The 27,437-nt window shown below is 41.6% G+C and overlaps 1 protein-coding gene across 3 annotated transcripts in view; it reads left to right on the top strand.

Moving 5' to 3' along the window:
- The first annotated feature begins 424 nt into the window (after positions 1 to 424).
- CDH11 (cadherin 11) overlaps positions 425 to 27,437 on the top strand; it is a 48,026-nt gene continuing 21,013 nt past the window's right edge. For 2 of the 3 annotated variants that reach the window (XM_047079231.1, XM_047079230.1), the window contains exons 1-6: positions 425 to 677; positions 5,518 to 5,812; positions 8,693 to 8,812; positions 11,022 to 11,189; positions 15,951 to 16,138; positions 22,084 to 22,337. In XM_047079231.1, the coding sequence (XP_046935187.1) occupies positions 450 to 677; positions 5,518 to 5,812; positions 8,693 to 8,812; positions 11,022 to 11,189; positions 15,951 to 16,138; positions 22,084 to 22,337 (1,253 nt within the window). In that variant the 5' untranslated portion in view covers positions 425 to 449. Of the gene's footprint in view, positions 678 to 5,517; positions 5,813 to 8,692; positions 8,813 to 11,021; positions 11,190 to 15,950; positions 16,139 to 22,083; positions 22,338 to 27,437 lie in introns of those variants that run through there. The other variant, XM_047079233.1, reaches the window with a different exon arrangement.

Genomic DNA, 27,437 nt, shown 5'->3' with positions numbered 1-27,437 from the left:
GCTGGTTTGTAGGTGGCAAAACTGCCACCGAGACCCTGGCAGCTGGATTCCACAGCACACGTGTTCATCCTCATAAAGACCTTGAGGGATTTCCTTGTGTGTTTATCCCACCCGCCATGTGACAAGCTGCAAGAGAGAGCAGGGACTGTTTCTTACTCAGCCTGCCCCCTCACTACCCAGAAGGAAGCGCTCCTGTGGTCCAGCGTTTATGGGATGGGACTGAAATGAATTGGGGATGGAGCCTGCAGCTAATCTGACCTTTCTCTCTGCCCGCAGAAGCCGACTGGGGAAGTGGGCAGCCCTGACCGTGATGTGCTCAGCCAACAGAGACATTCCATTCCAAGAGAGGTCTGCCTGACACGTCTGGGAGGCCACCATCAGCCAGGCCGCCACAGGGTTGGTGAAAGGGGTGACAGCCGCATTCTCCTGTGCCTACCACATAACCAAAAATGAAGGAGCACTACTGTTTACAAGCCGCCCTGGTGTGCCTGGGCGTGCTGTGCCACAGCCAGGCCTTCACCACTGAGCGACGGAGCCACTTGCGACCCTCGTTCCACGGGCACCACGAGAAAGGCAAGGAGGGGCAGGTGCTGCAGCGCTCCAAGAGAGGCTGGGTCTGGAACCAGTTCTTCGTGATCGAGGAGTACACCGGGCCTGACCCCGTGCTCGTGGGCAGGGTAAGGCTGCTGCTAGGCAGCGTTTGTCTCTCTTGCCACCATTCCAATAGTAGGGTATGGCCAAAAAAGAAAATTTCTAGGTGGGAAAACACTGATGGCGCTTCAGTAAAAACCATAAAATCAATGTTTAAACAGCCTTTCATGGGCACCTGGGTGGCTCAGTCGGTTAAGCATCTGACTTCAGCTAAGGTCATGATCTCATGGTTCACGAGTTTGAGCCCCACATCGGGCTATGTGCTGACAGCTCAGAGCCTGAAGCCTGCCTCTTGGGGAGCCTGGGTGGCTCGGTCGGTTGGACATCCGACTTCAGCTCAGGTCATGATCTCACTGTTCCTGGATTCAAGCCCCATGTCGGGCTCTGTGCTGACAGCTCAGAGCCTGTAGCCTGCTTTGGATTCTGTGTCTTCCTCTCTCTCTGTCCCTCCCTTGCTCATGCTCTGTCCTCTCTCTCTCAAAACTAAACATTAAAAAAAAATAAACAGCCTTTAAGACTTTTTAATTTTTCAATTCATAGTCATCCATGTTAAGAACACTTACATTTTCCACTGAATGTTATACCATGGAACTCCATTTTTAATAGCTGCACAATAGTCTACTAATTAGCCATCATTTATTGGCCCATTCTCCAACGGAAGGCATGTCCCTGCCTACACCCTATCTCCAACTCTGGTGCCCTTCTCCACTCTTTATGAAAGCTTGCCTTTTTGCATTACACATGTTTATTTATTCATCAGTCTCCCTCACTGGACTGGCCCAATGTCCTGTGTCCTGAGGTCCTGGTACTAAGCCTAGTTTTGGGGAAGCCTTTGTAAATATCTGATGAGACAAATGGATGTGTCTTCAGAATGGATGAGATTTTATCCACTTGAGCTTAGGGATGGCAAAACCCAGTTGGATGAATTGAGTTCTAGCAGTACTCAGACCCTGCATTCTCTGTGTAATCCCTCCAAAAAAGTGCAAGAGTAGAAAGTCCACAATACATTAAAAAAATTATTGTCCATTATCATTTATGATAAAGTATGCAACCATCTTTCAGAGAAGAGAGTGACATTAACTACAAGGAGATGAGTGGTCATCTACACAAGAATGAACACCTACTATGCTCAGGGAAAGAGCTAAGCAAACGGTCGACTAGCATAAAATAGTCCCTGACCTCAAAGGGTTCAGAGGCTAGTAGAAAGGCAAACTTATCTAACAAAAAACAAAAACAAACAAACAAAAAAAAAACCCCACCTAAAACTAAAATAATGAAGAAATTCAACAGAAGTGATGATACTTTTACCTGGTAATGTTTGGGAGGGATGAAGGAAGGTTTTATAAAAAACATGATAATAACTTGTAACCTGAGAGATGAATGAGTAGGAGTTATCCAGTGAAGGGGGAAAAGTACAAGAGTAGATCTGGAGGGTGCTAATTTCTGAGTCTTGTATATTCCATTGAGTTATTTCAGTTGTTCTTTAACATGAGAGCAGTAATCCATATTTATGTAATTGACTTATTTGGAAGAGGTTCACAGTAGCATCTGAGTAACGTTCAGGGTTGGGGAAATGCCTTTTCAAACAGATGTACCAAAGGAGTTTCATTCATGTATACCCCAAAATGGAAAGATTATACCCAAAATAGAAGTAGTCTTGGGAAATGGGAACCCGGGGAAATGATTGGCATGTGAATTCCCTACGTGAGGAGATGGGCTCTGTGCCCAGAGAGGAAGACAAGACTTCAGTCATGGCAGGGGCTGTGCAGCTTGAACACCATGGAGAGCTGTGCGTAAATTTTTCTGAGAATATAGAACCTTTGCCTTAAGGACTTTCTCAGTGGAGAATGGTGTGTTCGTTAGGGTGGAAGATTGTAGGAGAGACAGGACCTGGAGAGCCATTTCCTTATCTCTGTGGAACAAGCAGTTGGCAAGCCCACTAAAAGGGATCATAGGACAAAACATGGAGAAGAGGAAGCAGTGAATGGGCTTTGAAATCCTGGTACCTGAGATTGAGTGTGAGATGTCCGATTGGAGAGGGGAAGAAGAAAAAAAAAGGGGGGCTGGATCCTATGGATCTTCCTTTTGAGATAATGTGGAGATATATATATATATATATATATATATAGTTATATATATACACACATATATATATACACACATATATATATAACTATATATATAACTATATATATATAAGTATATATATATAACTACATATATATAACTGTATATATATAACTATATATATATAACTATATATAACTATATATATATAACTATATATAACTATATATATAACTATATATAACTATATATATAACTATAGATAGATATAGATATAGATGATATAGATTAGATATAGATATAGATGATATAGATATAGATATTGATATCTATATATATAGTTCCCCATGAATAGAGGGAATAGACTAGATGACCTTTGATTTGGCAGCATTCAAGGTTGAGTGCTTTATGATGCTCTGAAAAAGTAGAATTTGGCAAGCGATGGACTTTCAGATTTCTTGCAGGAAGCACAGTCTGTGTCGTGCTGTGCCCTGCAGAGGGGGAAGCCAGCAGTCTTTGGCATTAGGAATTGGCTGTGTATGCCTCAGCAACTGGGTCCCCTGATAGGAAGGAATGGTTTCCCAAACTGCTTTTTGTGTAGAACCTAATAAATAGTGTTGTCAGTTGTACAGGTCATCTTTGTGGGAGAGAGAAAAAGAAGGAATTTATATCTAACTTTCAAATCCGAAAACAAAGTAGAGAAAGATAAGGAGTGCTGTAAGTTTACACTTTTGCAGTGATTTGGTTGATCATGAACTAGAATCTGTTTAATTCATAAGAAACTTGCCAAGCTCACGTGGAATTCATGAAAGCCCAGAGAAACTTCCCTTCTAGCCACTCCTGTTAAAATAAGCATTTATTTCCTTGTTTTTCATTCACAAGACTGAGCCCCTAATTTTTGCCAGGTCTCAGGCAGAGAAAACGAACAAATGCAAACTGTTTGGGGGGTTGGGGAGAAAGCCAGCCGCATGGCGGCAGGGATCCCGCCCTCACTGTGGAAATTGTATGAAGATCAGAGCAATTCTGTTCATCCTTTAGAAGCCACAAAATAGCTTCATATTTTACTCACAAACTGCCTTATTCATGAGAAATGTATTAACCATCATTTCATGACAACACGTAGCTTGTTATGAATAACAAGTTCTGAAGGCAGGTATATTTTTTCAAATTTTCCTGAGAAACACTGTGAACTAAAATCAAAATGGTCTTCCTGATTTGTACCTACAGGTACCCCCTGAGCCGAAATATTTGGTGTTTCACTGAGGTGCTGCAAATCAATTAGATACTTTCTGGGAAACTGAAACCAATACAAACATCTTTAAAAAGCACTGTGTTCTATCTTGCTTTGTGATTCTGAACAAGCTCCCCAGGCTTTGGTTTCCTAACAATAATCAAATTGGTGTTAACAATAATATTTAAATGACATTATTAATAATATCAGTATGAAAATGTCATTGCTAATCAATCAATATTATTATCAATGCCATTTGAATAAAGCTTTTTGGTGTATACTGGGTTTTCTCACATAGTAGGCAGAACCAAGGGCTTTTTAGCCACTTGGCTAGCCTTGAAGCCTACGAGAATGGCAAAAGCAATGCTTCTCTCTTCTCACAAAGGGCATAATGAGGGCAGAGGTACTTAAATTAAGACGAAAGCTTCAGACATTGAGATGACATCAAGGGTAGGTAAGGAATTCATTGCTACACGAAAATCAAACGTGGTCTTTGGGTGAGTCCCATGTTATGAAACACAGAGCAGAGACCAGGCACAGGATGGGTAGTCAGGAGAACTGGACAATGCCCTGGCCCTGTGAAGTGTGGAGTTAGGCAAGTACCGTCATTTCTCTGGGCTCTGTGAAAGGAGGGGGAAAACCTGAACATATGTAAGGTTCTTTCAATAGTCTAAGAAGCTTCATATTTATCAACCCGTCCTACCCACCTTATGCCTATGATCAGAATGAGAGCTTCTTCCTGACAGGCCACATCCCCAGACCCTCATGTGCCTCACAGAGTGTCTTACGGAAAGTTCTGATCAATGAATTGCTTATCGTAATCAAAGCCTAGAAACAACCTCAGTGTCCTTTGGAAGAAGACAGCTAAAATGAGATGATAGCATGCATCCAGTGGATGTAGCAGTCCAAAAGGTCACCTGAATTTACTGTTATAGGAAAACAGAGGTGCAGAGTGCCATTTGTGCACTATGGCACTTCACTGCATAAAAACAAATGTGGGCATTTATGTATCTGTACAGATATTCTAGCATATGCATAAACCGTATCTTAGATTCACAGGAAACTGGTAACAACTGTTGTGTCTGAGCAGAGAAACTGAAGGGGTGGGAATCAGAACTGAGAAGACTTACTTATGGCATAAATGTTTGTTTTTTATATTTTTATGTCATCTATGTTTCTTTCAAAATAACTTAATATATGTGCATATGTGTATATATTTTGCTTGTGTGCATACCCATGTGAATATGTGCGTATATTTTGTATGTGTGTATATTTATGAGGGAAAGTATGACTCATAGAATTTAAAAAACTCAGGATTCAGGTCTGAATGTTGGCTTCACCTCCCCCAGCGGTGTGACTTTGGCCAAGGCAATTGTCTTCTCTAAGATTCCATTTCTTCATTTGTAAAATGGGGGCAGAGCATCTCCCTCTCAATGGTGTATGTGTGTGTGTGGGCGTCTGTGTGGGTGTGGGTGGACAGCGTGCTGTGGCAAACGGTGTATGAATGAGACTCTGTTTCCCCACGGCATCCCTCATGGAATTACAAATCTTGGTTTCTCTTTTCCTAGCTTCATTCCGATATTGACTCTGGTGATGGGAACATTAAATACATTCTCTCAGGTGAAGGAGCCGGAACCATTTTTGTGATTGATGACAAATCAGGGAACATTCACGCCACCAAGACATTGGACCGGGAAGAGAGAGCCCAGTACACGCTCATGGCACAGGCGGTGGACAGGGACACCAACCGGCCGCTGGAGCCACCGTCGGAGTTCATCGTCAAAGTCCAGGACATTAATGACAACCCGCCCGAGTTCCTGCATGAGACCTATCATGCCAACGTGCCTGAGAGGTCCAACGTGGGTGCGTACATGAGGGGAGACCCGCTCCATCTACAGGCCTCGTGTCCCTGTTGGGGGTGGGGTGGGGGGCTGCTGCCCATATTCTCCCAAATCAAGAAGCAGAATTTATACCGCATCTTCAACGGCATACGACCCAAAAAAGTGTTATTTGTGTAGTTGAAGTTTCAAATATTTAAAATAGATCTGAGATTTTAATATCTAGTCTTCGAAAACACAAGAAGTGTGGCAGAATGGCAAGAACCTGACGGGCTGCAGGCAATCCTGGTTCTGGCGCTCATTAGCTATGCGACTTGGATCCAGCTCTGTCCATTTTCGCCTTACTGTCCCCTTCTGTAAAATGGAGTCATAGTTTCTAGTCTTGCAGGATTAGAGGCAATGCAGTTCAGTCACTAGTGTGCACTGATGTCTAATGAGGAACAGTAATCGTAATATTTGTTGCATGTAGACATCATACTAATTGACTTACATGACATTATTGCATTTATTTTTTTGTGATAATCCATCTTTGTAGTGAGGTAGGTCCTTTTGACATACTTTGCAGATGGAAAGCCCAAGCCAGGAACAGGATGACTAATTTATCGAAAGTCATCTGAGCTATTAAGTGGCTCCAGAATACACACTTAATCAGGACACTATGCCACCATCTGTTAGGATAATTTAGAAGCGGATATGTCCTTCCATCATGCCTGAAGACACTCTCCATTGTCAAAGGATACTTCTCTCAAGGATTTCTTCAACAAGCCACCTTTTCCTGGCAGCAACTTTTGTCTGGCTTTATAGAATGCATTCATTTGTGGTCTTTTGAGAAATATGCCTCATATTAAAAAGGGGTTGTCTTTCAGACAGTGATCATGGCTGTTCTGGTCAGGGAATGAGTCTGATTATATGAATCAGAGATTTTAGAGTGCAAATGAACTTAAGAATCATCAGGGCCAAACTGCCCATTTTACAGATGAGAAAACCAAGCACCAAGAATGGGAAACAACCTGTTCAAAACACTTAGATGCAGAAAGTACCCTAGGGCCCTAAGCTCTTTCCACTTTGCATGTAGAACCTGGGATGTGGATTTTTTTAAGCACCACCCCCCACTTTTTTTCCCTCCTCCAGATAAAGTTGGGCTTTTCTCATACTTTATGAAGGTGGGGCTGAGTCACTTCTTGCCTGTCTCCCCTGGCCGTGACCGGTCCCTTAGTTTCTTGGTAATTGCCTAGGGATTTTAATGAGAAAAATCCAACAGAAATGAAGCATTAAATAGGGGACTGTAGCATGAGCAACTGAGCCAGAAGGCAAAGCCTGCCATCAAAAAGAACACTCCAGAGAATTCACATTGTTCTCACCTCTGGGAGCTCCTTGATGCTTGGGACTAACACCCAGGCTTTCCATCACGGCTTCCGAGAGTCGAACCTGGTGTCACAGTACCGGGCTGCTGTTTATGGCAGTGGCCCTGACGAGCCAAATGGTGGTGGCCCTGACGAGCCAGGTGAACTGTCACATAGTTCTCATTTTGTCATCTGTAAAGTGAGGATAATGTAAACTGTGACGAGGGTTAAGTAAAATACAAAAGAGTCATAACGGACTGAGTGAAGTTCTAGAAACAAATGAAGCATAACAATGTAATACTTTCCCTAGCTCAGTCACAATGATGCAGGCTAGGCCTATTCTCCTTCATAAATGTCCACTGCCTAGAATAGTGCCTGGTCCTATGGGAAGAGCTTGAGAAAAGTTGTTTGCACGAAATAATGAGTTACAGAAATGTAATGAGAAAAAAAAAAGCAAGATTTCCTTTTATACCATGTAAAAATCACTGACAGTTGTAAATTAAAGGGTTGTCAGAAGCTGTGTCAACGGGCTCCCTCACCTCCCACCCAGGACCTTGCCCCTCTGCTGGAAATGTCAAGGAAAGATCCTGGGTTTGGTTGGTTGCTCGATGGGGGTTAGGCTAATGACTCTGGCAATAATCTACTTTGCAAAATAGGATTGTAAAATTCCTACCTCTCACACCCAGTTTCTCAAAATACAATTGCTGTCAAAATGAGGAGCAGAGGGGATGGATGCTGGTGGAACACAAGGAACGTGCCCCGAAAATACCTGGTGCAGGGAGGCTCTAATTGCCGTTTCCCTTCCCAGGCATCTCCCCCCATTCTCTAGTTCAGTGCTTTGTGCCCTCAAATCCTGGTGACCACCAAAGAACAGAGGCTTTTCTAGGAGAAACGGAATCCCGTCTTCCTTCATTTCCCTGGTTTCCTTTCCTTCAGACCCACAGATGTCTTAAGGGTGGCTTCTATTAAATAACTACCAGACCCGTTAGAGGTGGGAAGATGCAATTCTCATGTCATCAGGGAACAACATTCTGCACAATATTTATAGCCATAAATTCATTAAAATGCAGTATTAGAAGCTATTTTATTACATGCAAAGCAACAATAAAATTATGTATTTATTGCGCTGCTACAGATGGAAGGCTACATACTCTGTCCTTACACAAAAAGCAATTCATCACTAATTATCTTTTATTTTACTCTTTGGGAAGATTGTTATTTAATTATTTGATATACTGAACATTTCAGTTGCATGGGTCTTAGAATGTTTTTGCATTAATGTTCATATTGTTATTTTAACTACTAAGCAGAGCATGATGTACTATGAATATAGAAAGTTCATTTTTAAGCTATGGAAATTTTTTTTAAGGAAGGAAAGAGGGAAGGAAGAAGAGGAAGAGAGGAAGGAAGATTACTTTACATCTGAACCCCTGAAAACTGAGAGCATGTTAAACAATTATGGGGCTTTTCTCCATTTTTAAAGTTAAGATGGAACTTTGTAAACTGGAATATAATTCAAAAAGCTGAAGGGGTGTTGCTAATGGATTTATTTCATTTTTAAGGGACATCGGTAATCCAGGTGACAGCTTCAGATGCAGATGATCCCACCTATGGAAACAGCGCGAAGTTAGTATACAGCATCCTAGAAGGACAACCCTACTTTTCAGTAGAAGCACAGACAGGTACTGTGCAGTGTTGTTGGGATCTATGACACATTGTGAATAAGAAGTCCAGGCGTGCTCAGTAAACCTATTTGAGTCTTAGTTTTCCCAAATACAGGAAAGGCCACCTTACAGGATTGTTGAGAGGATTAGACACTGTGCCTGCATGTGCCTGGATATGGTTAGCATCCAATGAACCTTATTTATTATTGTTTCTGCCTCTATGTGACCATGTCACAATAATAAATATAATCTTAAAATACAACTTTTATCTTAAAGTCATATCTTACATTTTTTTGTTGTTAATGTTTGTTTATTTTTGAGAGAAAGAAAGAGCGTGAGCGGGGGCGGGGGCGGGCAGAGAGAGAGGGAGACACAGAATCAAAAGCAGGCTCCAGGCTCTGAGCTGTCAGCACAGAGCCCTATGCGGGGCCTGAACCCACAAACTGCAAGATCATGACCTGAGCCGAAGTCAGACGGTTAACCAACTGAGACACCCAGGCAGGCCATCAAGATAAATTCTTGAGAAACATGCATTTAAGTTGAACATGTAATTTAAGTTGAATTTTAAGATATGATTTTAAGGGGCATATGGGTGGCTCAGTCAGTTAAGCATCTGACTTTGGCTCAGGTCATGATCTCACAGCTCCTGAGTTCGAGCCCCACGTCAAGCTCTGTGCCAACAGCTCAGAGCCTGGATGGAGCCTGCTTTGGATTGTGTGTCTCCCTCCCTCTCTGCCCCACTCCTGCTCACACTCTCTCTCTGTCTCTCAAAAAATAAATAAATGTTAAAAAAAAAATAATGCTCAGGTGTGTTTGGGACGTGGCACATTCCCTCCACTGCACTTACAGATTCCCAATTGGTGTCACCCAAAAAGAAGACTTCACAGTTCTTACAGAAAACAAACAGCAAACCCAAAAAGTGAAAACATGTAGCCACCAAAACCACAATGGTCCACTTCCCTTACACCAAACTTTATTCTAGGGTCCTTCCATTAGAATAAACACTGAAATACTGTGAAAGTTCCATTCTATAATATCACCCCCCAAACTGCTGCCTTTTCCTTTGCCTTTGCAAAGACATTTGCAAATAATCCACATCTGTTATTATAGCTAAATTGTATGAAATACAAATATATATTAATATGTATACACAGGGTCTGCCAATCAGATAAGTTGCCCATTTACTAAATATCACTTCCACTGACCTACGTAATTATCTATTTGTAGCCACTTTGCTTCAGAACACAGTCTATGGGGCTGTGTGGCTATGATTTCACAGAAGCCATTTGCCTTTCCACATTAACCAAGGATAAATGTGGGATTTCATCTAGATTTTTGAGATGTTAAAAACTGCGGAGGAACTCCAATTATAACCTTATTTTTTCTCAAGGACTCATGGTTAGGAACCACCACTTTGAACATACCAAAGTGTTTAACAGATAAGGAAAACAAGACTCAGTGAGTTCAAGGGTGCTGTTGGGAAATACAGACTAAGAGAGGGACAAGGGTGCTTTCTTTATATTTCCAGTATAAATGTTACTATATCTACAGAGAGGAAAAGCTTGCACATGTTCCCAAGAGATTTAAGCAAGCATGGTTTTCATACAAATTATGTGCTAATCTCCAGGGATCATGTAGAATTCAATCATTAATTTACCCCTGTGGTCAGTGACGGGTGATAGTACAACAATGTTTGTGTATGCATTGTGTGTGTTTTTGACTTGTTTGGCTTACTCCTTTAAAATTTAATAATTACATTTTAATGTATTGCTTGGAATGTATGCCACCTACATTTAACCTAATATAGATCATAAAAACATTTCCAAGAGTTGAATGCTGGGATAGACTTTCAAAAGATTCCACTGGTAATTCAAAAGTGGGGGTTTAGTCATGGGTATCCATGCAATGGGCCCTCAAATATTTCAGCCTTTAGGATCTTGAAATGTTATGCCTGAGAATAATGAGCTTATTACTTGCGTTTACAATGCAACATATAAAGCATATATGATTATGATGCTATATGAATAATGATGACAATTTGCTGAGAAAGACCACTATATGGTGCTCCAGGTATGGCTACTTGTCATTCTAATTTTCATGTCAAAGTGACTCTTCTGCGAGGGCAGGAGCTTTTTTATTCCTCTCTGCTTCCCCTGTGCCTAGAACTTTTTATGTTTTAATGTTGTTACCAATGAATACGTGTGGTGTTTCCCACTCACGGATCCAGGTATCATCAGAACAGCCCTCCCCAACATGGACAGGGAAGCGAAGGAGGAGTACCACGTGGTGATCCAGGCCAAGGACATGGGTGGACACATGGGTGGACTCTCAGGGACAACCAAAGTGACGATCACACTGACTGATGTCAATGACAACCCACCAAAGTTTCCACAGAGTAAGTAGGTGGGCTTGGCTTTCACGTTTTAATGGTGCCATGGCTAGCCCTTCTCCGACCCATTTCTGCTTTGCTCAGCTTTCACGAAGAAATCTAGAAGAATGAAGTCTCTTTATCATTCATGCAAAAAATGAAAACATAAAGAATACAACAGCAACATAAAAATTGTAGGTGCAGTAAAGGTAGGAGGAGGGAAAGGAGATGTAAAAAGTTCCACAACTCTGGAAAGAGAAAATCTATTTTGCTAGGTATTTCACTAGATACTGGCTCTGCGATCTAGTAATTAATTAACCTCTCTCTGTGTCAGTGTTCTAATTTCTAATCTGGATGTAATAGTACTGAATAAGTTACCTGTTGCTTTAAAATAGAGTGCCCCAAACCTCTGTGATTTAAAACAATAATAATAATTTATTTTTTTCATGAATCAGTCATTTGGGCAAAACTTGGAGGAGACTGCTTTTTCTTTGTTTCCATAGCTTCAAGTAAGGATGGCTTGACTGAGGTCAGAAGATCCACTTCCAAGAATGTTCACTCAAATGTCTGATGAGCTCATGTTGGCTGTTGGTTTCTATCCATGTGGGTCTTGCCAAGGAATGGCTTGGATAGGTTCTGAAAGTGGGAGCCCCAGGGATACCAAGCAGAAACTGTATTGTCTATTGTGACCTAACTTCAAAAATCACGTGGCATCATTTCCATAAGACCGTCCAAATTTAAGTAGAGTTCTTGTAGACCCCATCTTTCAATGGAAAGACTGTCAAAGTCATGTTGAAGGAAATGCATGTGGGATGGGAGATATGGCTTGGGCCACTTTTGGAGAATACAGTCTTCCACAGGTCTTATTGGAATGTTGTTATAACTAAATCAGCTAGTATAAAATCTTATAATACCTGGCATAATTTGTCACAAATGTTAGCCATTATTATTATATGAGGGATTGTAGTCCTTCTACAAAATTCGTAAGGTTACTGAAGGAAATAAAAGAAGATGATTTTGAAAGGTTATTAATCATCATAATTACAACAACTTCCATCATTTAATGAATAGTAATTACTACTGGATATCTTGACAAGAGCCTACATTTTAGATAAAACTAGGTTTCATAAAAGGTGCAGTTAGTGCACATAGAATGTAGTAAAGCCACCCCCCAAAATAATAATCCAGTTAAAAATGGGCAGAAGCTGGGGTGCCTGGGTGGTCCATTCAGTTAAGCTTCTGACTGGATTTCAGCTCAGGTCATGATCTCATGGTTTGTGAGATCTAGCCCCGAGTTGGGCTCTGTGCTGATACCACAGAGACTGCTTGGGATTCTCTCTCTCCCTCTCTCTCTGCCCCTCCCTGACTCTCTCTCTCTCTCTCTCTCTCAAAACAAATAAATAAACTTTAAAAAAGTGGGCAGAAGACAGGAAAAGACATTTCTCCAAAGAAGACCTACAGATGAAAATTGCTCAATATCATTTATCATTAAGGAAATGCACATTAAAACTATAATGAGTTATCACTTGATACTGGCCATAATAGGAAAAGTAAAAAATACAAGAAAGAAAAAGTGTTGGTGAGGATGTGGAGGAAAAGGAACCCTCATGCACTGTTGATAGGAATGCAAACTGGTGAAGTTAACTGGAAAAGAGTATGGAGGTTCCTCAAAAAGTTAAAAATAGAACTATCCTACAATCCAGTAATCACACTCCTGGGTAGTTACCCCAAAAATACAAAACACTAATTCAAAGGGATAAATACACCCCTATGTTTATAGGAGTATTATTTATAAGAGCCAAATTATGGAAGCAGCCCAAGTGTCCATGGATTGATGAATGGATAAAGGAAATGTGGTATGTATATTATATATATACAAGGCAATATTATTCAGCCATAAAAAAAGAATGAAAAAGGGGCACACCTGGGTGGCTCAGTCAGTTAAGCCTTCGATGTCAGCTCAGGTCATGATCTCGTGGCCCCATATCAGGCTCTGTGCTGACAGCTCAGAGCCTGGAGCCCGCTTTGGATTCTGTGACTTCCTCTCTCTTTGCCTCTACCCTGCTCATGTTCTGTCTGTCTCTCTCAAAAAATAAATAAACATCAAAAATTAAAAAAAAAAAGAATGAAACTTTGCCATTTGCAATGACATGGATGGAGCTAGAGAGTATAATGCTACACAATATAGCATATTGGAGTTCAGATAAGTCAGTCAGAGAAAGACAAAGGGGAAAAAAGAGAGAGAGAGACAAACCAAGAAACAGACTCTTAACTATAGAGAACAAACTGATGGTTATCGGGTGGGGTTGGGGGGGGTAGATGGGAGATGGAGATTAAGGTGATGGAGATTAAGGAGTGCACTTGTGATGAGCACTGGGTGATATATGGAATTGTTGAATCACTATATTGTACATGTGAAACTAACACTGTATGTTAACTATACTGGAATTAAAATTAAAAAAATAAATAAATAAATAAAAAAGAATGTAGCAAAGCCAGAGCTTGAACATACATCTGTTTATATAGATACATAGAATATAGACAAAGGTATTGTGATCATAAAGATGCTGGTGCCACTAATCCATGGGTGTGTGGGGGGATGTTTCACCACAAAAATGTCATCTTCACTAGATTAGGAGAGTAGCTGGTGGAACCTGGGAGTTTATTGTCAGAGGGATGGCAATTTTTGCAAATGAGGGAACAAGGAAGGCACACAAACATGGCCCCAGGAAGGCAAACCAGTCATTCAGAAGAATCCAAAGACAGCAATCTATGCAAGGAACACACTGAGATAGGATTACAAGGCAGTAACCAGTTCTCATGGAGTCCCAAAAGAGGTGAAGAAAGACTGCTTTGCCTGATCAGGCACAAATTTCAGCATCTCCAATAAGCTTAAGGCTCATATAGCATTCTAAGAAACTACATGCTCCATTATCCACACTGCAGAATTGTTCGGTATGCTAGAAGGAAAAGGCCGAACAGGATTATTAGCATGCATCCATTAATGCCTTTGCTCACATGCAGTCATACAGTAAAGTTATATTGCTATACTGCAGATGCTAGTTTCACTGCCATGAACTCCAATGAGATTTGGAGAAAACCAACTCAGAGCAGGTTTCCCTAAGCCTGCCTGTAAATTGGTAATTATTTACAGAGCTTATCTACAGAGACTACACCACCCAGTTGTCCTTGACTGTGCAGGTTCTGGCGTGATACAGTTGAATATGGGTCCAACCTGAAAACATTCAAAGCCACATAATACAGATAAACACAGACAGCATACTGGAACTGATGGAATCCATAGAAAGGGGAAGCTAAAACTTACAAGAGTTTAAGTAACTTGCCCCAAACCACTCAGCTTTGAAGTGGAAGAGACAAAGTTCCCAGCCCTTGTTTCTCCATATTGTTTCCCGTAGAATATTTTTAAAATGTGGAAATACAGATAAGATCATTTCAAATCTGGCTTCCCTACTGAAAAGCTTCCAGTGGCTTCCTTTAAGTTCAAATAGAACCATTCCACAATGGCCTTTTTACATAGATGGGCCCCAACCTACCTATGTACCCTCACCTCTTCCAGAAGGCTCCAGCCACACTTGTCTTCTGGCTTCTGTATGTCTTCAACATGTACCTACTCCAGGGTTTTTGCCATTTCGTCTTTGCTTTGTCTGTAATTTTTATCCCCAGAGATTCATGTGATTGATTGTTCAGTCCCTTCTGATGCCTTCTTCTGAGGGATGCCTTCTCTGACCAACCAATTCCAAATCATTCTCAGTTCTCCCTCTTTCTTGTTCTCACACAGCACATGTAACACAAGTGTATACATTCACACACACACACACGACATATTCATATAGACACTCTCACTCATCCATGCATATGTGTACCACACAACCACATACCCACTCCCAGACACACATTCACACATGAGTGATGGTGTGACCTCCTTCACACTCCATCACACACTCATACACACAGTCACACATACTCACTGTCTCGTTACCCTCTACCACTTATCCTACTTTATTTTCCTTCTTTCTAGCAATGACATCAGAGTATGTCATTTGCTTTCTTGTTCCTATTCAGTGTGCCTCATTAAGGGAAGAAACTTGACGAGTCCATTTACTACTGAGTCTCCAGGGCCTAGAGCAGCACCTGGCATATATTAGGTTCCAAGTACATATAAAATAAATATATATGGACAGACCATACTGTGAGAAACCTTTCCAGATAAGGTAGTGCTTGATCAAATGGTGAAGGAGGCAAAGTAAGAGGAGAGTCACATATAGAGTTAGTAGGCTCATGACCTTGATAAGGATTAAATTTGCATTTGATTTTTTAAAAAAAAATACGGAGCCGTGGGAGGTTCTCAAACAGAGAAGGAGGTTTTTCTGGGTACCTGGCAGTGCCTTGGAATTAATTCGTGGACCATCCTGAAGACACGAAAAGAAGACTTTGCTCTTTGAATGTATAAAGATATATACATGGTCCTCCATCACTTCCTGATGGGAAATGTAACTGAGCATTGTTTTCCTTTCTTACTTGTGGCAGGTGACCCCACCACATGACCCTGGACCCCGATACTGTTTTATCATCCTTTGTAGAACACATTTCTTTGACAAGCAGGCCACGTGGGATCTTCTTTCTCAGCCATTCACTTCTTTCATGTTTTCAATCAATAGAAAGTTCAATTTCAAACCCTTTGAGAAATTTATTGGGATTCAATGAAATCTAAAGTCTTACAGCTGCCAAATAAAAGGGAAAATAAAAATAGATGTCTTCTTCTTCTAGGCGTATACCAGATGTCTGTGTCAGAAGCAGCTGTCCCCGGGGAGGAAGTAGGAAGAGTAAAGGCAAAAGACCCAGACATTGGAGAAAATGGTTTAGTCACCTACAATATTGTTGATGGAGACGGTATGGAATTGTTTGAAATCACCACGGACTATGAGACACAGGAGGGTGTGGTCAAACTGAAAAAGGTGAGTTCCGGTGAGGAATCAGGGGTGTTAGCGGTGTGGCCAGCTCTGCCAGGGCAACACTGTAGGGGATGGAGAGCAGGAGGTTAGGAAAGGAGAATATGGGCAAGGGGGGCTGATCTGACTTTGCAGTTGAGCTCCCAGCTCTGGGGAGGTAACAGAACTGTATCCCTTTCAGTTACTGCAGAGAGAGCTAGCAAAGGGGCTGGGGGGGATGTTGGCCGACTGCCTGTTAGTTTTTGTGTGATTTGGCACACTTTCCACATGGAAGGTAGATAGCTGGATAAATCTAGGTTTTAGAGAAACAGCCCCGAGCATGGAAGGGGTTCCTCCTTTGGCTCTTCCAAGCTAACTGTTAATACAGGCTGTTCAGAACGTTTCCTATGTGAAAGTATCCAAGGGCCACCACATTGCTGGGCCTTCTGGGAAACTTGAGCCAATCCTCTCCTTGATTTTCTCTCAAAATTGAGCCTAAGAAACAACCACAATGGACCTTCTCCTCATAGTCAGGTGAACTGTCTCTAAAAATGTGTCCCAGAATTAACTCATAGCAAAGAGTTTATTGTTTGTCCTTGTTTTGTTCTGAAAATCTAAAATGTACTCAATACTAAATATAGGCTAGATGAAGCCTGAGCCTCTTACAAACATTTATTTTTCAGAAAAATCATACAAAGTAGATAGTATTATCCCAATAGGCAATAGTACCTCAATTTAATTATGAAGAGATTGGGACTCAGACAGATTAAATAATTTGACCCCGTCATAATCACACAGGTAGCAATTCACAGACGTGAAATTCAAACCTGGGTATTCTGGAACAGCTTCCTATTCAAGATGTTTTGGGGACATTTGGGCCAGAAAGATATTCTGAAGGTATCCAGAAAGGATTCACTTTCAAGTAAAGAAACAGTTACAGTATTTTCTGAAACGCACCCCCTCCCCCGATTTACCACTTGAGAAATCAACACCTCTCCATCATCAAAGTGTATGGAGCATTAAATCTGAATTGGATGATGGGATTACCTTGGTTTTAATCAAGCATTCATTTTCAACTTCGTTTTGTAGCATGAATATTAAGCTCCTTGGTGTGATGGAAAAGATTGGACTGTAACACTGATAAAAAATTAATTTGAAGAATCAATAAAGAGGCCAGTAGCTGGAGAGCAGGCAGGGGTGGGGTGGGGGAAATTCCTGGGAGGAATCTTTTAGTTAGGGAAGCAGGGAGATATGTGCTGTAGGAAGCAGACTTTTCATAATACTTGGAAACATTGTTGGATTTGGGAGATATATTAGGGGACACAAAACAAAGAGAGGGTAGGGGGTGACTCTTTCACTAGAGAGTACGGAAGTTGGGATGAACTTTGGATAGTAGGAAAAGCCAACATTAGTACAATGAATTAGTGGCCATCGCAGCCTAATCATTAGCCATGAAGGGCTGGGGTAAGCACTCCCTCTGGTTTTCCTCTAGAAAAATAGCTGAGTGGGATGCCTGGGTGGCTCAGTTGGTTAAGTGTCCGACTTCAGCTCAGGTCATGATCTTGTGGTTTGCGACTTTGAGCCCCACATTGGGCTCTGTGCTGACAGCACAGAGCCTGGAGCCTGCTTCGGATTCTGTGCCTCCCTTTCTCTCTGCCCCTCCCCACTCACACTGTCTCTCTCTCTCTCAAAAATAAACATTAAACAATTTAAAGAAATAGCTGAGTGACTTGTGTGTTAGCATAGAGCTGTCAACTTACCTTGTTAATTAATATTACTATCTTTTCTGCTTGACACGGACATATGAGCTTTGGCATCAGCAATCCCTGCCTCCCACCCTCTGCTGTTCAAGTAATTGGGTAGTTGGTTACGCTAAGGTTGTCACCTGTTTTCAATGTATTCAGGGTATAAACACATACTGTGTCTGTAAGATCCTGAAACATTTAAATCACCCCATGGAACTCACACATCGCAAATGAGCTCTCTGCATATGATTAATTTGCACATTTCCCCCCAATTCAATGTGTTTATTCCAGGCAAAGAAACAATCTTCTACAAATCCCTGAAATTTAGGCTTAGAACACGGTAAGATGTTATTTCATTTGTAAAAGAATGTTTGCTTGAACTCGTAGTTCAGAGTTCTAAATGTCCACCAGGAAAGAAGAGAATCTGGGAGGTGGTCAATTTAATAGAATAAATGATGGATCCTATGGAAGTCACTGTATATGTTTTAATAATATAAGAGAGTATGGAGAGATCATGGGCATATTTGTCTCTTAAAATATTCTTAAATGTAGCATTTTCATGCACTTCTTAATTCATTCACCCATTTTTCTGCCAAGAGTTACTGCGTTCTTACCATTTGCCAGCAGGCCCCTTGTGAGAGGCTGGGGATCTAAAGTTGAAGAGACAGAGTCTTGGCTATAAGGAGGTCACCGTTTAACAGGACATTTAACTGAAAAGACAATGAAAATAGAGCGGGTTTTGTTTTCTCAGCCTGGGCACTATCAACATTTCAGGACAGATGCTTCTTTGTTGTCTGGGGCTGTTCTGTGCACTGTACGGTGTTGAGTAGCACCCCTGGCCTCTCCTTGCTAGATGTAAGCACACACACTACCCTACCCCACCTGTTGTGATGATTTAAAAATAGCTCTAGACATTGCCTCATATCCCCAGGATGAGGTCGAGCAAAATCACTCCCCAGTTGAGAATGAACTGTAATAAAGTGTGATAAAATCTATGAATATGGGTCATGAATGACTTCTTGCAGGAGTAAAAGTTTACTTCTAGAGAAGTAGGAATTTACCTGATAGATAAGGAGAGGAAGGGCTGAGGGCTTGGATTATGGGAACAGGGCACATTTAAGAAACTTGGATAAGTCAGTCTTGAGCGTTTTGAGATGGATGCTGTGGCACCAGTTGCAAGAGTGTTGTTAGAATCCAAGGGGGAAGTTACAAAGAACTGAAGAAGGCAGAAGAGGTGAAGGTGAAGGTTTCAAGAGATGTTTAGGAGGTAGAATCCTTCACGTATTGGACAGCTTGGGAAGCAATAAATACTTCTTGAGTATTGACTGTGTCAGACACAGTAAGCGGCAGAGGTGTAATGGTGCATAAGAGAGAATCTGCCCTCAGGATATTCAGACAGTCTCTGGGTGGCTAACGGAAGAATCAGTGCAAAATAAAAATGAAACATGTCAGTGGCTTGGTGGACTGGGAGGAAAATCCAATCTGTTCATCGCAATGCCGTTGATCAAGTGGGCACCCATTTATCGCAGAACCTGGCACGGTTTCTGAGCTATTCCCTCTTAACCAAGTAAACTCCTCATAAAGCAGTGTGAGAGCAGCATTGGAAGGCATTTTAAATATCCCCTATTTTAATAAAACTATTTTTATGTCTGATTATTTTTTATATTTTTTGTCCACATGTATATACATATGGATATATAACATTTGACACAGTTGCAATCATAGAGTGATCTGATTTGCTAATTTAATGTCACATCATAAACATTTTACATGCTGTTATATAATATACATAATCATTTTTAATGACTACATAACATCTCATCCTATTGATGGACCATTATTTCCTTAATAAAATCTCACAGTTGGATTTGGTGTTTTGTGTGTATGTTTCCCTGATTAGATATAACCCTTTATTATTTCTGACAAACACCAGGCATTTTTGAATGTTGTTTGTTTGGGTTTTCTGTTGAATTAATCCCTCAGGGAGAATTCTCAGAGGTCGGATTAGTAAACTGAGGGGTATTAAGATTTTTATGGTTTATGTAGTGTGTTGCCTCATTTAGCTTTATTTCAACTACTCATCGCATGGGTATAAATGTTCACAGGGGAAACTACCTTAAATCTTTTTTGGAAGGAGTCAAGGTATAAATTGTAGGTAAATGCTTAAAGGTTATTCATCCATCGGACCTGCTCCCCATTCTGACAAAACAACTGGTGTAGATGATCACTTGTCCCTGGGAGTGCGGAATCAAAAGTCAACAAGACTCAGCAGAGTCCTTTGGAGAGCTCCCCACTTAGCAGGGGCGAGAGATGAGGGACTTCAGAAAGGCAGCTGAGAAAAGTTGAGGATTTCCCAAGGCAATGAGGATTGCCAGAAGACTCGGTCAAATCTCACCCAACTAGGAAAGGGCATTCCAGACAAATGTTGGCAAGGAGTTGGGGGAGTTTTGCTCGGAATCTGAAAAGATCGGTCAGACTGCAGTGTGACTCTATTAGCCTCAACGTCATCAGTGCTTTCCACTGGGAACATGGCTCAGGGCTCTGGGTCCCTACCCATATGCCTAAATCAAGTTCAAAAAAGGTCTGCTCTAAGAGCATCAAGAAGCTACCCGACATTAGAAAATTTCTCCTTACCTGGCCTCAGAACTATCATATTCTAGTTTTGTTGTTGTTGTTGTTGTTGTTGTTGTCTAAAAATTGCAGAGATGTTTGAGAAATTGCAGCAATCTCATATCTGGAGCCCATAAAGAACATCCCTTTCTGCTGCTCAGTAACCCAAAGAAGGGTTACAGGGGAGCTGCTGAGTCCCAGAATGGTGCATCAGCTGTATGTGATGCTACTTCAGGAAAAAGAGTGTTCACTGAGCCGGGTGGGCAGATGATGGGAAAACTTTGAATGTGTTTCTCCTTCCCAAAAGTGAAATCATCCTTAGTTTTGAACTTTGTAGAATTAGGTCAGGACTAAACCCTGTGACTATGTGCCCATTCACAATAAGTGTTTGCCAGGCAGTTGACAACAGCATGGCAGGCAGATGCTAACCTTAAAAGACCCAACCTTTTCCAAACATTTGGTCGTTCAGCATCATCTGGAGTGCTAATTAGAAAGTTCTATTTCGGAGGCATCAGAACTTGTTGCTGGACCACTATTTTACTTTTCACCTTTTGCTGACTGATTCACTGTGTCTCATCTCATTCAGACCCTGGGAGTGTTTACCGTCAATTTCTCCAGAACTGTAGTCGTTCGAATACTACTTCTTAATTTTTTTTTGAATCTGTGTAAAATCTATACTGTTGATAATTTTTGCCCTTGAGGGGGCTCCTTTTAAACATATATGCATTTTTTTAACAAGGAAGTGTTATTCTCATTGGCCTATATGACTTGCCACAAATGGAAGATAACCTAGAAATGAACGCAAGCAAAACAAAATGATGCTGTTGCATTCTAGCTCAACAGTTGAATCAGTGCCTCTCAAAAGGAGATTAGGAAGCATATCATATATGTTAAAAAGTAGCATATACTGAGGTATACTGATGTATCCCTGATGTTTTTAGTAATGGAAGAATTAGAAAAGGAATAATAGTATCAATGAGTAACTTAATAAGTAAGTTAATGTCATTCGACAAATCAATCCACCGAAATTACCCATAAACCACTTGAAGTCATTTTAAGGGCCAGTGTTGGTAAGGATCACAGACTTTGGGAAAGGGTCAGAAAATTAAAAATTAAGCTATCAATATGATTAACCCAGCTGTGTGTGTGTGTGTGTGTGTGTGTGTGTGTGTGCGCGCACGTTTAGAGGACAACAGCCATCTAACAAGACATACTTTTGCTGAAATTCAGTGGGTATTTTTATTATGAAGATTCTTAGAACTTTACAGAATGGGCTACAATATTTGCTTTTGTAGTGTTTTAATTTCTTTCCTTAGATGATTTTGGTGAATGATTTGGACAGCCTTATTGTTGTTATGTAGAATGAAGTTCATTTTCGATGATGTGGTCCTTCTGTGTCTATTGTGCTCCTGGAATTACCCATTAAGCACATTCCAGATTTCAGCAGTTGATTTGTCTGATTTTCTGACCAAATGGCTCAGGTAATTGGATATTGAATAGACACTGATTTTTCTCCCTTTGAGGAACTATTCACTCTGCCCTGTAAAACAATCCGGTCTTTTTCCTCCATGATTCTTTCAAGGAACCGGTTGCCAATCATGTCTTCTTTCTTGCCAGCCTGTAGATTTTGAAACCAAAAGAGCATACAGCTTGAAGGTAGAGGCAGCCAATGTGCACATCGACCCAAAGTTCATCAGCAACGGGCCTTTCAAGGACACTGTGACGGTCAAGATTGCAGTGGAAGATGCTGATGAGCCCCCCATGTTCTTGGCCCCAAGTTATATCCACGAAGTCCAAGAAAATGCAGCGGCTGGCACTGTGGTTGGGAGAGTGCACGCCAAAGACCCCGATGCTGCCAACAGCCCGATAAGGTACAGACATTTATTTAAGAGCCCGGGATGAGGAATTTTAGAGGAAAGACGTTTCAGGAAAGTCCTGAGGGAAGCACATCCTTCAGTTTCAAAAAGGATCCAAGACGATCAGGTTCAATGCAGTGTTAACAAGACTACGATTTGGAAGATGTGAATTCTACTTCCCCTCTGCTACTTTTTGGATGAGTTTGTTCAAACTACATAATTTCTGTCTGCAGCAGACTTCCCAGTGTACACGGTGGTGCAATGCGTAGCAAGGCTTGTCTCGGGGAACCGTAGTGAAGTATGGATAAGGACTGTTAACTAATTATAGTCATTACAATTTATGGAACACCTTTCCATGCTCCAGTTACTCCATTAGGTATGTTAGGCAGATACTCTAATGTATCCTCTCAATTTTATTCTATAGGAATTTTCACTTAAATTGAGGGGACATGGTCAAGGCAAAGTGACTTGCCCAGAGCGACACAGCCAGTGAACAGGAGGCCAGGAGAGCAAGCTCTATCTAATGGCTACAGGGCACTTGGAAGAGATAACAGAGGGCCACACAAATTTGGGGTGCTTTTCTTATTATGATCTCTTTGTGACTTAGAAAAACTAGCTAGAAAAATGATTCAGAAGCCTGCCTTCCCCTTTCCTCAACCTGTGTTAGTGACCAGTGAGGCTGATGAAGATGATGAAGGACATGAGGAGGTGAGGAAAATTGTCAGAGAAGAAGGCTTGTCACAGATCCAGGCTATGTACGGGGCAGAAGGGCGCAGCTGCCTGAAACCTGCCTAGGTGTCAGATCCTAGCAGGTGTTTATTCATCCATGGCCCCTCTGCTACTTCCTGTATTACCTGGACTTTTTCCCTGCTTCAGCCTGGTCTCCCTGCCTCCAGTTTCTCACCCACCCTTCTTTTGTTCTCTAGCCAGATTGAGCATTTTAAAAAAAATATTTTATTTTCAGTTTTGAGAGAAAGAGAGGGCATGCGCATGAGTGAGGGAAGGGCACAGAGAAGGGGACAGAGGATCCGAAGTGGGCTCCCTGCGGTCAGCAGTGAGCCCATTGTGGGACTTGAACTCATGAACTGCGAGATCTTGGCCTCAGCCAAAGTCAGATGCTTACCCGAGTGAGCCACCAGGCGCCCGCAGATTGAGCATTTGTAACAGCACATCTAAATATCACATCATACTCCACACTTGAGTTATCAGTGATCAAATTGTTTCCCCCTTGCTGCTCCCATGAGAATAATCCCAACTCTCTTATTTAGTGGCAGGCTCTTCTTTGCACCCCTCCACCCCGGTGGCTGCCGTGTCCTATTCATCTCTTTCATTTTCCATCTATTCCCTCTTGGCATAAGACTCTCCATTGCAGCTGGACTGGGTCACTTCCCATTCCTGAGGCAGAACTTGCTCTTTACATGTTCCTGCTTCCCACCTTTACATGTTCTCCCTTCAGGTGGGAGCTCTGCCCCTCCTTCTTTCAAACTTGCTACACAGCACTCATTTTTCCCACTTCCACTTCAGTGTCACCTGTTCTAGAAATTCTTCTGGGACATCTGACTCACGGATCAGATGCAGTTTCCACCTCACAGTGCTCACTGTGCAAAATCACAGCGACACCTTATGCTGTGTGCTGTCCTTGGCACACTCAAAGGGGGACTGTCTGCCTGGTTCTGGGGTTGGTAAACCGTAGCCCTTAGAAAAGATCCAGCTGCCATCTGCATTTTGCAGAGCCTCTATACTGTTTTCCATAATGGCTCTGTCTTGAAGAGATATTTTCACTCCCATGTTCACTGCTGCATTATTCACAATAACCCAGACATGGAAACAACCGCAGTATTTGTCAATGCATGAATGAATAAAGAAAATTAGACTTAAAAAGAAAAGGGAATCCCATCATTTCTGATAATTTGGAGGACTTTGGAGGACATTATGCTAAAAGACATAAGTCAGACATAGAAAGTCAAACATCGCATGATATTACTTGTAAGTGGAATCTAAAAAAGTCAGACTTTGAGAAACAGAGTGTAGAATGGTGGTTTCTAAAGACTGGGGATGGGAAAATGGGGAAATATTGGTCATACGGTACAACTCACAGTTATAAAATAAATAAGCTCCAGACATCTAATGTACAGCCTGGTGATTACAGTTAATAACGTATACTTGAAGTTTTCTAAGAGTCCATTTTAAGTGTTCTCATCACACACGACACAAAATGGTAACCATGAGAGGTGATAAATATGTTAATTACCTTGACTATGGTAATCATTACACAAGGTATACTTATATCAAAATGCCACATTGCCCACATTACATATTATTTGTCAATCAAATCTCAGTAAAGTAGAGGGAAAATAGGAAACAAATATGAACATGAAAACAATTACCACGGACAATGGAGTTTTTCTATTGACACCAAAGAAAATGCTGAAAGGGCAGGAGGAAATCCCAAATGAAAATGTTAGTTGCCTTTAAATCCTTGAATATCCCTTTTAGGAGAAAGGAAGAGAATTATCCTTTAATGAACATCTTCTCAGCCCCAGACAACGTGTTGCACTAAGTTATTTAAACTAATCCTCAGACATCCTCTGAAGCCCTGACTACTTTGGGATGCAACAGATGGAAGTACTGAGGCTCAAAGGGATGATGTGAGTTCTTCGGTCCCATAGCCAGTGGGTACTGGAGGCTGGATTTTAGTTCCGATCTGCCTTCGGTCCATTTTGAGCTTCTTACTCTAGCCAAACAGCCACCAATGGGAAGATTTCCCAAGAAGGTTTGAGTGCGGTCTTTTCTCTATGCAGAAAGATCCATTATGTCATGACTGAGGGTCAGTGTAACAACACTTTTAAACTACTCAAAAATGTTTGCGGTGTGGGTTTTAAATGAGTTAGGCTTGGCTAGGCGCATTAGCAACGTTTTGGAAGAGCGATGACGTAAAAATGCTTGGAACAATTGCTCATTTCCTCTGCGCCTCATGTCTCCAGGATCCACATCTGCGATTGGTTATTTGGGTCATGTTTTCAATGGTGGCTGTTCTGTGCAAGTAGGCAATTTCCGTGTCTATAATTATCCAAAGATGCTCAGTACGGCCCTTGAACCAACCCCCCACCTTACCCGCTCAGTCCCTGTTCCTCAAAGAATTTATAGAACATTCAAAGCTTTTTATGCACTATGCGCACTACCTATTTTCCTGATTGTTTATCTTCACCTGTATGGGAACTTGTGTCCTTGGACTTGTGGGTAGGACACTATAGTGTCCAACAGACTCTTAGCTGCATGGAAATTTTGCAGATCTGGCTTTGCAGACTCTGTAGCATTAGACAACTTTTCTTCACTGCTGCCTTTTTGAGACAGTCTCTCTTCTCACCTTCCTTGGCAGTAGTCTGTTCCTGCCTCCGACAGCACCACCCTGGGGTCTTCACTGATGTTTGATCCCTGTCCAGGTAGTGGGAGCTCCCTGAGATGCATGCTTTTGACCTGGATCTTTCTCTCTCTGTCCTCTCATTAAAAGCATTCCTACCCAGGCATGGCTGAATTGAGTTAAGGCTCCAGATTCTCTGCCTTAGGGCTGATCTTTCTCCCCGATTCTGCTCTGCACCTATTCTGCTCTCTGCTGTGACTTTTCACACACTTGCCTTTTCCTTCCCTGGCTCGCTCATTTATTTAAACTTATTTTTGAGCTCATACTTATTGTGACATACTTAAAGTCTGATTCTGTGAAACTTGAGGGAGAGCTGACTTGTTACTCTCCTAACATGGCAGCATATCTCTGGTGGAATTCTAATCTCTCTCCTTTCTGCTAAGCTGACTTTTTGTGTTTCTCAATGTCTCCCTCTCTCTGACATGACATTCAAGCTAGAAACTCTCTGGGACTCTCCCAGCCTTCCAAGTATCAGCTGAGTCCTAATGGTGCTATCTTCATCACACAATGTTGTGATCCCTCTCACTCCTATACCAGTGCCTGTGTCCCCAACACCTCATTCAGATGCTAAGTCTCTCTGCACTTCCTCCATTCTCTCTTGCTCAGACCATCTTGCCCACCCTACCTTATTAATCACCCTGACAGCCTGATTCCATGTATTGTTCCTCTGATCAAAAGCCCTCTATGATTCTTCACTGGCTATAGGATAAAGGTCATATTCTGTAGACTGACATTGAAGAACTTCCATGATCTGTCCACAGTGTGTGACAGCAACAACAAAAGAAGAGCAGGGGCGCCTAGGTAGCTCAGTCGGTTAAACTTCCAACTTGGTTTGAGCTCAGGTCACGATCTTGCAGTTTGTGAGTTTGATCCCCTCATTGGGCTCTGCGCTGACAGCACAGAGCCTGCTTGGGACTCTCTCTCTCCTTCTCTCTCTGCCCCTCCCCCACTAGTTCCTCTCTCTCTCTCAAAGAAACTTAAAAAAAAAAGAAAAGCAACTATTATTTGTTGTACTGCTTACAGTATGCAAGGCACTAGGTTATATATCTTAACATCTATAATTTCATGGAATTCTTACAGATAAACTAAAACTTAGGTACTGTTAATAATCCACTTTAAAAGATAAGTAAGCTAAGATTCATAGAACCTAAGGACTTTTCCAATATCACCAAGCTTAGATGTACTGGAGCATGAACTTGAATCTGGGACTTTATAAAACCAAAATTCATGCCCTTTGCTTCTAGAGAATAATGCTTTGAATTGTTAATTATCTTTCTCCCAGTTACTGTGTCTTGTCATGTCCACTAGATAGTAAACTCCCTGGTGGCAGGGGAAAAAATCTATTATTTTTGCCTCCTTTTCACAGAAGGCTACCCGCTGAAGGCTCTGTTACTGAGCCGCTCCTGACATTTGCGAGGCATGTGTACCTGGTTTCTCTTCAGCTTCCTCCCTGGGGAAGGGGACTCATCATTCCATTCCCATATGGAGCTTCACAGTCTAATGACATCACAGACGAACTCTTGTCTTTTATACCGTGAAGTGCTGCTCCATGAGTGGAACCCTCTTTCTTGGAAGCAACATGATCTAGAATTGGAAGATTTGAGTTCTCATGTTGGCTCCCCCAGAAACGAGATAATAGGCCATTTGGAAATCCCATCATTTGTAAATGGAAGAGATTAAACTCTGACACCCAT

Source organism: Lynx rufus, unplaced genomic scaffold (assembly GCF_022079265.1).
Source record: "Lynx rufus isolate CCGP_SWC_20201006 ecotype Redwood Valley unplaced genomic scaffold, mLynRuf1.p SCAF_16, whole genome shotgun sequence".
Taxonomy (NCBI): Eukaryota; Metazoa; Chordata; class Mammalia; order Carnivora; family Felidae; genus Lynx; species Lynx rufus.
This window is presented reverse-complemented; position numbering and strand designations above follow the sequence as displayed.